Raw genomic sequence first — 13,556 nt, 5'->3', positions numbered from 1 at the left:
AGACCGGGGCACGAACCCGTGTCCCCTGCACCGGCAGGCGGACTCTCAACCACTGCGCCATCAGGGAAGCCCTGCATTTTTGTAGATAGTGCCAAGTTGCTTCTAGAAAAGATTTTCCAACTTACGCTTTTACCAACAGTGTATAAGCATCTTTTTTTCCTCATCCCTGAAGACACTGGGTATTTTACCTTGAAATTTTTAGTCTGAGAATTGAAAAGTTGTTATTTTGATTTGCATTTCCTTTAATTTAGGGTGAGGTTATGTGGATAATATAATATCACATGCTTATTAGAGCTTTATATTATTCCCCCCTCCCCAAAACCTCCCCCTTCCCTGGAAACCTGCCAGTTCTTACACTTTGCCCATTTAAAAAAAAAAAAAATTTATTTATTTATTTTTTGCTGCGTCGAGTCTTCATTGCTGCACGCGGGCTTTCTCTAGTTGCGGCAAGCGGGGGCTACTCTTCGTAGTGGTGCGCAGGCTTCTCATTGTGATGACTTCTCTTGTTGAGGAGCACAGGCTCTAGGTGCACAGGCTGCAGTAGTTGTAGCACGCCGACTCAGTAGTTGTGGCTTGCGGGCTCTAGAGCACAGGCTCAGTAGTTGTGGTGCACAGGCTCAGGTCCTCCATGGCAAGTGGGATATTCCTGGACCAGGGATCGAACCCATGTCCCCTGCATTGGCAGGCGGATTCTTAACCACAGCACTACCAGGGAAGCCCATACGCTTTGCCCATAAGTGAGTTGTTTAACTTTTTTCGTTCTTGGTTTGTATGCGCTCTTTGTTAATAAAGGAAGTTAGCCCTTTGGTCATGTGTTGCAGTTATTTTCTTCCAGTTTGTTGTTTGTGAAAGTGCCCTTTAAACTGTATTACACAGTGTACATTGAAAGTTTTCATTGTCATTGATACAGGGGCATTGACTGCAAATACTGTATTTAAGGAAATAAACTGGGCTGTCTGTCTCCTGTGTAGCAGTGCGCACACATTGTAGGAAAACTTGTTTAAAAAAAAAATATTTTTTTGCCATGCTCCATGGCTTGTGGGATCTTAGTTCCCTACAGGGATCGAACCCATGCCCCATGCAGTGGAAGTGTGGAGTCCTAACCACTGGACCACCAGGGAATTCCCTGTAGGGAAATTTGAATGTAAAGGAGTAGTTTGAAGTTGTGCCAAGGTCTTTAAGTGGAATCATTTGTGAGTACAGATTGCATCAGATTTTTTCTCATAGTTTTTCTGGATGTCCTTACTAAACATATTTCCTTTTCCTATTCTGGAAGCTAGAGCTTTTTGGTAGAAAAAAACTAAGGTAACTAAGTAACTAGAAAAAACTAAGGTAAGTTAAAAGCTACAGAATCTTAGCCCTCTTGCCTCTTGAGAAAAATTTGTGTTTAAAACTAAATGTGAAAAAAAAAAAAAAAACAAAACTAAATGTGAAGCCATGAAGACCCAATGCAGCCAAAAATAAATAAATAAATAACATAAAGAAAAAAAATTTAAAAAAACCCCTAAATGTTAGGAGTAAAAATGTACTTCTTATGTAATCTTTTAACTTCCTGCTTCTGTCTTGAACTCTTTTTTATTCTTTAGTAGATTTGCCAAATTAAACTGAGACTTGGGCTTCCCTGGTGGCTCAGTGGTTGAGAATCCGCCTACCGATGCAGGGGACACGGGTTCGTGCCCCGGTCTGGGAAGAGCCCACATGCCGTGGAGCGGCTAGGCCTGTGAGCCATGGCTGCTGAGCCTGCGCATCCGGAGCCCGTGCTCCGCAACGGGAGAGGCCACAACAGTGAGAGGCCCTTGTACCGCCAAAAAAATAAAAAATAAAAAAAAATAAACTGAGACTTTGCAGTGATTGTCCCTCACCTTACCCTTTGTTAGAGCTCCTTCATCTCTTCTCATATTTGTGTTTGTCTTCCTGGGTGGACTGGAGCTGCAACTGAGTTGGATTTCTGATTCCTGATTTCCAGCACAGTGCCTTACTGACGGTGCTCACTAATGGTTTGTTGAATGAATTAATGTGAAATTTAAAAACAAACTCTGCCATCCCCAGAGTGGAGGGAAGATTTGGGCATGGGTCATAAAAGCCAGATTAGTCCTTAGTCTTGTTCTGTGTGATAACAGAGAGTGAAGCTTCAAATAAGTGGCTCAGGGACTTCCTGGTGGCCCAGTGGTTAAGAATGTGCCTGCCAATCCAGGGGACGCAGGTTTGATCCCTGGTCTGGGAAGATCCCGCATGCTGCGGAGCAACTAAGCCTGTGCACCACAGCTACTGAGCCTGTGCTCTGGAGCCAGCATGCCACGACTACTGAGCCTGCATCCTGAAACTACTGAAGCCCGTGTGCCTAACATGCTCTGCAACAAGAGAAGCCACCGTATGAGACGCCCGCGCACCGCAACGAAGAGTAGTCCCCGCTCGCCGCACATACATACATACATGCATAAATATATACATACATAAAAACAAATAAGTGGGTCAGAGTTACAGTGAAACAGTTTCAGTTCATGATAAGGAAGACCTTCAACAATTAGCCTCAAGAGGAATTGGTTTTCTTGAGCCATTAAGAATAATTTGCTCATTTTCATTCACTGCCTTGTTCCCACACTCCTGTATTTTAATGGAAGGTATCCTAGGGAAATTGTGTGGTAAAAGAATTGATTCAGAAATCAAGCAGACCTGGGCTTTTGTTCTGGTGCTGGTCACTTAGCACCTGAACCTTAGCCCAATTATTTTAAACCTAATTTCTTCCTTTGTGATAATAGAATTATTAGTAGCTACAAACTATTTAGTCCTTACTTTGTACCTTAAATGGATTAAGTGTTCCTTAAATGGATTATCTCATTTAGTTTTCACAACCACTGCCTGGAGATAGGTACTATTTTCACCATCCCCATTTTAGGGAGGGGAAACAAATTCAGAGGGATTAAGTAATTTACCCAAATTCATTCAGCTAACAAAGGGTGGGGCTGAGGATTAAAGGCCAAGCATTTAATCCTATTACATTACACTATATTACATGACATCTATAAAAGGGAGCTGTGTCCCTGCATGAAGTCTGATAAATACTATCTGCTCTGGTGAGTTTTCTTTTTTTTTATTGAATGAAAAAAAATATTTATTTATTTATTTTTGGCTGCATTGGGTCTTCGTTGCTTCACGTGGGCTTTTCTCTACTTGTGGCGAGCAGGGGCTACTCTTCATTGCAGTGTGCGGGCTTCTCATTGCGGTGGCTTCTCTTGTTGTGGAGCACGGGCTCTAGGTGCAGGGGCTTCAGTAGTTGTGGCACGGGGGCTCCGTAGTTGTGGTGCATGGGCTTAGTTGCTCCACAGCATGTGGGATCTTCCCCTACCAGGGCTCTAACCCGCGTCCCCTGCATTGGCAGGCGGGTTCCTAACCACTGCGCCACCAGGGAAGCCCTACTCTGGTGAGTTTTCATTGCCACTCTGTCTTAATTCTTGTCTGGCTTCACCTTTTCATATAATCTGAGAGGTGAGACTATTACTTGGTATACATGAAGTCAAAAATAAAAAGATAATTTGAGGTGGTGTTTCTCCTAAGTCAAAGTGAAGACTCTTCTACTGATTGTATTTACTTAATCAGATTTATATCTCATTTTCCTGGGGAATGTGAAGTATAGCCAGTCAAACCTCTGACTCTGCCTTTGCTAGGGTCCATATAATCCAAATACTCTTATTTGACGTAGCTTTTCAGTTTATTAGGTTTCAGATTCTTTAGTTACAGCTGTCAACCATTCCTTTCTTGGTCTGATTTGCTTTGTGTGTTCTCCAGTATCAGCCCTTCAGAGTGAGTTGTTTAGTGTAATGGATAGCTCATCCTTTACATTACATATATTTTTTCTTATGGAAAATTTTCATTATGGAAAACAATAAATTTAGGAAACTGTTTAAGAGGAAAAGATCATTTACAACCTTTTTTTTCTTCTTGTCTTTTTCTTTTAAATGCACATGAATTTTTATTTGAGCTCAAAGGGGTGTAATTTTACATCCTGGTTTTTCATGTAATATATTGCAAGAAAATGTGATGGTATTACACATTAGATATGAGGACCCACTTTTTTTTTTTTCCATTTTTAATTTTTTTGACCACACTGCACGGCTTGCGGGATCTTCATTTAAACCCGGGCCCAGGGCAGTGAAAGAAAGCTCCGAATCCTAACAACTGGATGGCCAGGGAATTCCCATGAGGTCCCACTTTTGTGATTATTCCTCATTCATCCATTGCAAAGATTGCCCTCCTGGTATGAGGCAGATACTGCCCTGGCAGTGCAGGCTGTTGGGTTCCAAAGTTCAGTGGGAGAGAATTTGCTCAGGGATATCCTTGCTCTATGGAGGTTGCCTGCTCAAGTGCCCCAAGAACTCAGAGTGGCTACATCTCCATCAGAACCACCACTAGCCCCTAAAGATAAATTTTACTCATATAGAAAATGACCACCAGTTCCAGTACCAAAAGGCTCGATAAAGAATTGGGAAAATATACCAATAAATTGTCAGAATGTACTCAAGAATGGGTAGAAATATAAATAAATAAATAAATATATAAATAGATCAAAGAATGAATAAATAGATCTTTCTTGTCCAGCCTTCCAAAAGTAGGGCCAGAAATCAGCATTCAGATTTTGTTCGCTTCCTTTGTAGCACTTAAAATTCATAGCAGTTACAGCTTGCAGTTAAGTCATTTGTCTGTTTACTGGCTACATTTTTGTTTTCCCCCAGTAGACTGGAGGCTTTGTGAGGCCAGGAACTGCGTCTCTTTTGGTCTTGATGACTGTTTTCTCAAATAATCTCTCAGCAGGTATTTGTTGCATACTTCAGCAAATGATTAAATTTAGTTCTGAGAGTGATTGTTTTTTTGGTGTTCTGAGAGGTGCCCCTTATAAGTGAATTCTTGGTAAGTAGTGTTGAGGAAGGGTCTCCTTACAGTTCCAGAGGCTACAGGATATGCTGCATAATAGAGAAGGAGGAACCAGTGGAGGACACACCTGTGTTAGGATGAGGGCAGGAGTAAAGGAGGGCGCTGACAGGGTTTCCTGGAGCTTTGTGTTTTGAATAATGCCTGTTTGTCTTTTCTGTGTAGTGAGTGTTACTCCATTCTGGGCAGACTTTGCCTAAGTTTCATAAATATTTAATTGGCTTTTTCAGGAGAATAAAGGCAGCCCCCGTTGATGACTGAAAATGACAAAGCATCCACCTAACAGACGAGGAATCAGCTTTGAAGTGGGAGCCCAGTTGGAAGCCCGGGACCGATTAAAAAACTGGTACTTTTACATTTTTCTGTTAATTAAATCCCTTCAGTAAAGGACTTTTGCCAGCACTGATAGAGGGGTAGCCAGGGCTTTTCTATAGTGTTTTCCTGCTCCCTGACTCTTGGAAGGTGAAAGGAGACTTAAGTCTAGAGCTGTGGAATGTCCTTTGTCTTTGGTGCTGGGATCCTGGTGTCAAAGGGACCATCCTGTTATATTTGTTTCCCTTCTCTGCCTGTTCATCTGAAGGAGTTATGGGAAGAAGAAGCAGGAGTGGCTGCAGAGAAGGGAAGATTAATAGTGGCAGCTCTCTTGCTCTTGGCTGCCTGTCTGAAAGATCAGGGATGGAAGAATAAAGAAAAGGGGTTAGATTGGAACAGCTTGTGTGTTATGAACAATTCCTGTTTTCTGGGTGTGTTGTTGTACCGTTGAAACTCAGTCATCACATTTTAGGGGTGATTAGATTCAGAGGCTGAGAGGTTGTAGTCCCGAATTTGTCATTGACTTGTGACCTCTGACTGGTAATTAACCACTCTGAGCATCAGCTTCCTCTATAACTGTAGGTACTAGTAATATTGACCTCACAGACTTTTTTCTGAGAATCAAATAATAGGATATGTTAGAAAAGGCCTTATAAACTGTAAAATGATGGTTGTTGTTGAGGATATCCTAGAATTTAGTCATTTGTTAATGTTTAAGGTGAAAGTGGGAGTTTCAGAACTCAAACCTTTCTGTGAATTTTCATAAGGAAGAGTATAGTGTTCTTGAGGGTTATCTCAAAATAGGCTGACCAGCTCCTGGGGTGTAGGAAGAGAAGATGGGAAGGGAAGCAGGGGAAATGCCTGGGGTAGAAAGTGTCTCTGTTGCCTTTTGGGGCTGGGAGATTTGATATAAAAATTAGAGACACTTTGAACACCTAGTTGTTTTTAGGCTGTTTGTATTTCTATAATTATTTCCCTTTTTTGGTTTCCCTCAGTAATTTTTTAAGGTAGCTTAATCAAGAGAAAGAATTGTTTTTAAATTTGGGGGAAAAAAATAAAATATAGAACAAGTTTAAAAGTACAGCTAACTATAAAATAATCTGTGTACTTATCACTCGGAATTACTGAATATTAACACTTTTATTTTACTTATATTTTAAAAAATAAACGACCTAAAACATTTCTGGTATAATGGAAGTACCTTCTCTACCCTCCCAATTCAATTCTCCTCCTTCATTCTCCTCCTTCATTCCTTAGCGGCAACGAGCGTCCTGTAGTTAGTTCTGTCCTTTCTGTCCATGTTTTACATTTTTACTGTATGTATCCATAAATAATACTAGTTAGCATCACTTTGGGTATTTAAAAAAAATTCCTATAAGTGGGCTCATTGTTTCTCTCCTGTATTTCATGTTTTTGTTATTTACCCATATTGATATGACATATTCATCCTAATTTCTTATTTATTTATTTATTTATTTTTGGCTGCGTTGGGTCTTCATTGCTGCATGAGGGCTTTCTCTAGTTGCGGAGAGGCTACTCTTCATTGCAGTGTGGTGCAGGGCTTCTCATTGCTGTGGCTTCCCTTGTGGAGCACGGGCTCTAGGCGTGTGGGCTCAGTAGTTGTGGCTCGCGGGCTCTAGAGTGCAGGCTCATTAGTCGTGGCACATGGGCTTAGTTGCGCCGTGGCATGTGCGATCTTCCCGGACCAGGGCTCAAACCTGTGTCCCCTGCATTGGCAGGTGGATTCTTAACCACTGCACCACCAGGGAGGTCCTGTGTGCAAGTTTCTATGTGGGCATAACTTTTCAACTCATTTGGGTAAATATTAAAGAGTGTGATTACTCGATCATATGGTAAGAGTATGTTTAATTCTGCAAGAAACTACCAAATTGTCTTTCAAAGTGGCTGTACCATTTAGCAATTTTACCACCTAGGAATGAGAGTTCCTGTTGTTCCACATCCTTGCCAGTATTTGGTGTTGTCAGTGTTTTGGGTTTTGGCCATTAAAATAGGTATATAGTGGTATCTCATTGTTATTTGAATTTGCGATTCTCTATTGAAATATGTCGAATATATTTTCATATACTTATTTGCCATCTGTATATTTTTTTGGTGGTGTCTGTTAAGGTCTTTTGTCCATCTTTTAATTTGTTGGTTGTTGCTTTTCTTTTTTTGTTGGTTGTATTCTTATCGTTGAGTTTTAAGAGTTCTTTGTATATTTTGGATAACAGTTCTTTATCAGATGTTTCTTTTGTAAGTATATGGGATTTAAGGCCATGAGACTGGATGAGCTTTCTAGGGCTGCACTGTCCAAAAAAGTGTCCACTAGCCACATGTAGCTATTTACATAAAATTAATTCAGTTCCTTAGTCACCCTAGGCACATTTCCAGCACTCCGTGGCTAGTGGCTACCGTATTGGAGAATGGAGACATAGAAAATTTCCACTGAGAAGGTTCCATTGGACAGTGCTAATTTAGAGAGTCAATATAGATAAAAAGGAGGATTGAGCCCTGGTGCCTTCCAGTGTCTAGATGTTAGCAGATGAAGAGGAACCAGCAAAAGAAACTGGGAAGGAGAGACAGTTGAGGCAGGAGGAAATCCATGGAGGTATCTAGAGCAGCGGTCCCCAACCTTTTTGGCACCAGGGACTGGTTTCGTGGCAGACAGTTTTTCCACAGACCCGGGTGGGGGAGGGGGCGATGGTTCAGGTGGTAATGGGAGCAATGGGGAGCGGCAGATAAAGCTTCACTCGCCAGTCCGCCACTCACCTCCTGCTGTGCAGCCCCGTTCCTAACAGGCCCTAACAGGCTGCTGACGGTAACGGGGCTGGGGAGGGGTGGGGGGGACGTGACCCCTCCTCTAGAGGACAAGTGGAAAAAGTGTTTCAAGAAGCAGGGAGTAATCACTTCAATCTTGTGGTGCTGGTAGGTCACATAAAATGAGGATTGAGTGACTGTTGACTTGGTTACATCAAGGTTGCAGATGACCTTGACAAGAATTGTTTTAATGGAGCAGTGGGGAAAAAACCCTGATTGGCATGGGTTCAAGGAAAACAGGAGAGAAGGAACTGTAGTGTGATGCAAAGTGGGAGGAAAAGTGGGAGGAATTGGCCATTGATAGGAGCAGATAGTTCATTTATTATAAGGGGAAGAGGGAAACTGGGTATATAGGTAGAGATGAAGCTTTACTTGTAGAGTTGGTGATGGGAGCCTGTGTTTTTTTTTTTTTGTATTTTTAAATTGAGGTATAATTTACAAACAGTAAAATTCACTCTTTTTAGTGTACAATTCCATGAAGTTTGCCAAACTCATACAGTCATTCATGCATGCACCACCATAATCAAAATGTAGCATTTTTATCACCCCACAAAATTGACTTGTGTTCCTTTGTAGTCAACCTCTCCTGCAGCCTCCAGCCCTTGCTACCTACTGATCCGTCCATTGTCCATTATAGTTTTGCCTTTTCCAGAATGTCGTATAAATGGAGTCATGCAATATGTAGCCTTTTAAGTTTGGCTTCTTTCACTTACAATGCATTTGAGATTCATCAATATTTTTGTATGAATCAGTAGTTCCTTTTATTGCTGAGTAGAATTAAATCGTATGGATGTACAGTTTATCTATTTACCTGTTTGAAGAAATGAATTGTTTCCAGTTTTTGGTGAATATGAATGAACATGAGTACAGGTTTTGTGAGAACATAAGTTTTCATTTCTCTTGGATAAATATCAAGATGTGATTGCTGGGTCATATGTTAAGTGTGTGTTTGACTTGATGAGAAACTGCTGAACTGTTTTCCAGTGTGGCTGTTCCATTTTGCATTTCCACCAGCAATGAATGAGAGTCTCAGTTGCTCTGTATCTTTGCCAGCCCTTAGGGATTCTTTTCTTTCCCTCTTTTTTAGTTTTTATTTTTAAAATTGAGATATAATTTACATACCATTCACTTTTTTTTTGTGGTACATGGGCCTCTCACTGCTGTGGCCTCTCCTGCTGCAGAGCATAGGCTCCGGACGCACGGGCCCAGCAGCCGTGGCTCACGGGCCCAGCCGCTCCGCGGCACGTGGGATACCCCCAGACCGGGGCATGAACCCACATCCCCTGCATTGACAGGCGGACCCCCAACCACTGTGCCACCAGGGAAGCCCCCATTCACTCTTTTAAAGGATACAAATCAGTGGTTTGTAGTATATTCACAAAGTTGTATAACCATCACCACTCTCTGATTCCAGAACATTTTCATCACCCCAAATAGAAACCTCATATCTATTAGCAGTCACTTCCCTTAGTTCTCTCCAGCCCTAGGCAACCACTAATATACTTTCTGTCTCTGTAGATTTGCCTATTTTGGGCGTTTCATAGAAACCAAATCAAATATACGTGTTCCTTTGTGACTAGCTTCTTTCACTTAACATGGTATTTTCAACATTCATTTGTGTTATAGCATATATCAACATTCTTTCTCATGGATGAATAATATTCCATTATATGGATATACCATATTTTGTTTATCCATTCATCAGTTGATAAATATTTGTATCATTTTCGCTTTTTGGCTATTGTGAATAATGCTGTTATGAGCATTTGTGTATGAATTTTAGTGTGGACCTATGTTTTCATATCTCTTGGATATCTACCTAAGAGTGAAATTGATGGGTCATAGGGTAATTAGCCTGTTTAAGCTTATGAGGAACTTGCAAACTGTTTACCACAGCAGGGAATTCTTTTTTGTTTTTTAAGTGAAATAAGTAAAATCTTCAGCTGAGATCTTGGTCTTGGGTTTGAGGAAAGAAGATAAGGTATACAATACCATTTAGAAGAGTGAAGAGGGATAGGATGTGAGAAATGTGGTAGGATTGCTGGTGCCATCAAGTGCCACTAAGGTCCACTGGAAGTTGATGGTCATGAAGTTTTTCTGATAAGCTTCAGTAAGCTTTTTACTTTAGAATAGTTTTAGATTTACAGAAAAATTCCAAAGAAAATACAGAGTTCCCATCTGTATGTGCACCCAGTATTTTTATTTTTTCTTTCTTTTTTTCTTTCTTTCCTTCCTTCCTTTCTTTCTTCTCTCTTCTCTCTCTCTGTCCGCCTCCCTCCCCACCTCTCCCTCCCTCCCTCCCCACCTCTCCCTCCCTCCCTCCCCACCTCTCCCTCCCTCCCTCCCTTCCTTCCTTCCTTTCTGGCTGCATTGGGTCTTTGTTGCTGCATGCAGGCTTTTCTCTAGTTGCAGTGAGTGGGGGCTACTCCTTGTTGCGGTGCGCGGACTTCTGATTGCAGTGGCTTCTCTTGTTGCGGAGCACGGGCTCTAGGGGCACAGGCTTCAGTAGTTGTGGCACACGGGCTCAGTAGCTGTGGCTCATGGGCTCTAGAGCACAGGCTCAGTAGTTGTGGCACACAGGCTTAGTTGCTCCGTGGCATGTAGGATCTTCCCAGACCAGGGCTTGAACCCGTGTCCCCTGCATCGGCAGGCGGATTCTTAACCACTGTGCCACCAGGGAAGTCCTGTATTAGTTTTTAGATTTTCCTTGTTTTTGATGATTTTATTTATATCAGTATGGACTCAGACATTTATTTTAGACTTTGGGTATAATCCAGTACTACTTTATTTATTTTGTTGCTCCTGTTTTTATATTAGGAGCTCGTTCATTTGGCTCTTTTGTCCTTTTGACGTACTCCCATCATAATTTTGTGTTTAACACTTCCGTATTTCTGGCACTGCAAAATATCCCAGGCTCATCTTGTGTATATTTCCTGCCCTAGTCTGAGAATCAGCTGTTTCTCCAAAGAGCCTTGGTTTCTTTTATTGGAAAATGGTATTAGCTGCTGAGATCTGGGCTCTAGATATGTCCCTTGCTACTGAGGGGTCACTTCTTCTAGGTTCTGGATGATGATGATTTTGAGTAAAAGATAAAAACAGACAAGTTATACAGAACCCAACAAGCAAAAACCTTTAGAGGCCCCTTGGAGCCTCCTTGGCTCCTCTCTTCCACTCCATCACCTAGGACATCAGCTCATCCTGTCAGATCCACCTGCAGAATCTATCCTGACTCCGACACTGGCTGCCACCTTCACCCTATTACTGTGGCCCAGGCTCCCATTCTGGATCTTGTGAGCCCCGGCAGTGGCTGCCTAACTGGTCTCCTGCATCCTTCTGGACTCCTCCTCCTCAGGCTCTTTTCCACTCAGCAGCTGGTGGTAGGCCCTGGAATTTTAAAAAAATTTTTTGATAATGATTTTTATGGCAGTTTACAGTTGTAAGACATTGAATTAAGAAGAGAGAAAAGATGCTACTCCTTAAAAATGTTTATTTTTTATTTTTTAAAATATTTCTTTCTTTAGGCTGTGCTGGGTCTTAGTTGTGTCACGTGAGATGGCATGCATGAGGAATCAAGTTCCCTGACCAGGGATCGAACCCAGGCCCCCCGCATTGGGAGCCTGGAGTCTTACCCACTGGGCCACCAGGGAAGTCCCCCAAATGTTTATTTTTAAAGAACTTTTGTAGAGCTATAGTTTATATTAGAGTACACATTTTATGTGTGTAGCTTGATGAACTTTTATACATGGATATACCTGTGTAATCACCCAGATTAAGAAATAGACATTCTGGGCACCTCAGAAGACCTTTTTTCTCATACCCAGTCACACAGCCCCCCTCACCCCCAGGGGAACCACTATTTGTGGCCATGCATTTAAAGTGAGACCCATCAGGGACTTCTCTGGTGGTCCAGCGGTTAAGACTCTGCGCTTCCAATGCAGGGGGCTTGGGTTCCATCCCTGGTCGGGGAACTAAGATCCCACATGCCGCACGGGGCTGCCAAAAAAAAAAGAAAAAGGAAAATAAAGTGAGACCCATCAGTGTGTGTGTATTCTCCAGCATAATCAGCTGCCTGGGTGCAGGAGTGGAGACTGTGGAGATTCTGATTTACCTACAGTTGGGGTTTTTCCAGGCAGGTATGATGTAGGGCCAGAGGGGCCAGGGAGTTGAGGGGTATATGCAAGGAAGTGAGATTAAAGGATAAGATTTCCAGGATGAGACTGAAACATGAGAGCAGGCAGAAGGGACAGCGTGAGCAAAAGTATTGAGAGTTCAAAGAATATGGTGTGTTCTCAGAGTCTGGAGAGGGGTCAGATCAGGAGTGGTGGGAGACTGGGCTAAAAAGGAAGATTTTAAGCAGGAGAGAGACATGGTCAGATCCCTTGTAGGAACAGAAAAGTGGTGGTATTTATTCAGTCACCAAACATTTATTGAGTGTCTCTGTATCTGGTCCTTTGCCAGTACTGGTAGAGGGGTATAGGAGTTAACCTGGATGTACTGACTATTCAATTGTGAGAAATGATCAGCTTAGAGAGGAGAGATGAATTCAAGATATTTCCTGAGTTAGAAGCGCCCGATGTTGATTAATGGAAGTGCTGAAGGGGTAGGAAAAGAGTTAAGGCATCCAAAACAGCACAGTTTTTCTGCAGCTTAATAGTCAGCCCTTTGTTTTACACTAAATACAATTTCCATCTCCATCCTCTCTCCACAAAGGCTGGAGATGGCTTATAATGTTACTTTTGTGCATAGAAGTCGTTTGCTTCTGGTGTGTGCCCTGAGCCAGGAATAGAGAGGTACATTCTGATTCTTTTTTTTTTTTTTTTTTTTTTTTTCTTGCGGTACGCGGGCCTCTCACTGTTGTGGCCTCTCCCGTTGCGGAGCATAGGCTCCGGACGCGCAGGCTCAGCCGCTCCGCGGCATGTGGGATCTTCCCAGACCGGAGCACGAACCCGCGTCCCCTGCATCGGCAGGCGGACTCTTAACCACTGCGCCACCAGAGAAGCCCATACACTCTGATTCTTGAAGTAAATGATTGCTGTATGTTTGCAGAAAGGCTCTTTACATAGGGAAGAATCTGGAAGCAGCCTGAATGTCCAACCCTTGGGGGAAAGTTTAGGCAAATTATGGGCTACAACCAGGTAGACCATTAGGTAGGTAACACAAAAGATACCTCTGTGGACCCGTGTTACTACAAGCATGTTTGCATGTGAAGTCAGATTAAGAGCAGAAGGCTCTTCACTGGGTTTAGTGAGAAGATTTGGTTACTGATCTTGGTTACACCTCTTCCTAGTCGCTCTCTTTGAGCCTCCATTTCCAGAAATGTAAAATGGGTGCAGTGATAATAACAGTTCCTTAAGCCCTCATGGGATGGTGGTAAAGATCCTGTGAGATGCCTTATGTAAAGGCAGCTTATAACCCCTAGAGTAAACTACACACATTGGTTATTAGTAGCCATGTGAGTGAATGCTGACTGGTTGGAGTAGGAAATCAGAGGGAAATTGTTA

At 42.4% G+C, this 13,556-nt stretch overlaps 1 protein-coding gene across 19 annotated transcripts in view; it reads left to right on the top strand.

The window, feature by feature from the left end:
* The window catches only part of PHF20 (PHD finger protein 20), a 134,894-nt gene that overhangs the window by 16,715 nt on the left and 104,623 nt on the right, over positions 1–13,556 (top strand). For 14 of the 19 annotated variants that reach the window (XM_059037977.2, XM_059037978.2, XM_067013661.1 and 11 more), the window contains one exon: positions 5,157–5,272. The exons of 3 other annotated variants lie outside the window; for them this stretch is intronic. In XM_059037977.2, the coding sequence (XP_058893960.1) occupies positions 5,190–5,272 (83 nt within the window). In that variant the 5' untranslated portion in view covers positions 5,157–5,189. Of the gene's footprint in view, positions 1–2,120; positions 3,075–5,156; positions 5,273–13,556 lie in introns of those variants that run through there. 2 more of the 19 variants (XM_067013658.1, XM_067013654.1) reach the window with 2 other exon arrangements.

Source organism: Kogia breviceps, chromosome 14 (assembly GCF_026419965.1).
Source record: "Kogia breviceps isolate mKogBre1 chromosome 14, mKogBre1 haplotype 1, whole genome shotgun sequence".
NCBI lineage: Eukaryota > Metazoa > Chordata > Mammalia > Artiodactyla > Physeteridae > Kogia > Kogia breviceps.
Note: the sequence above shows the minus strand (reverse complement) of the source record. Positions and strands in the feature narration are given on the sequence as shown.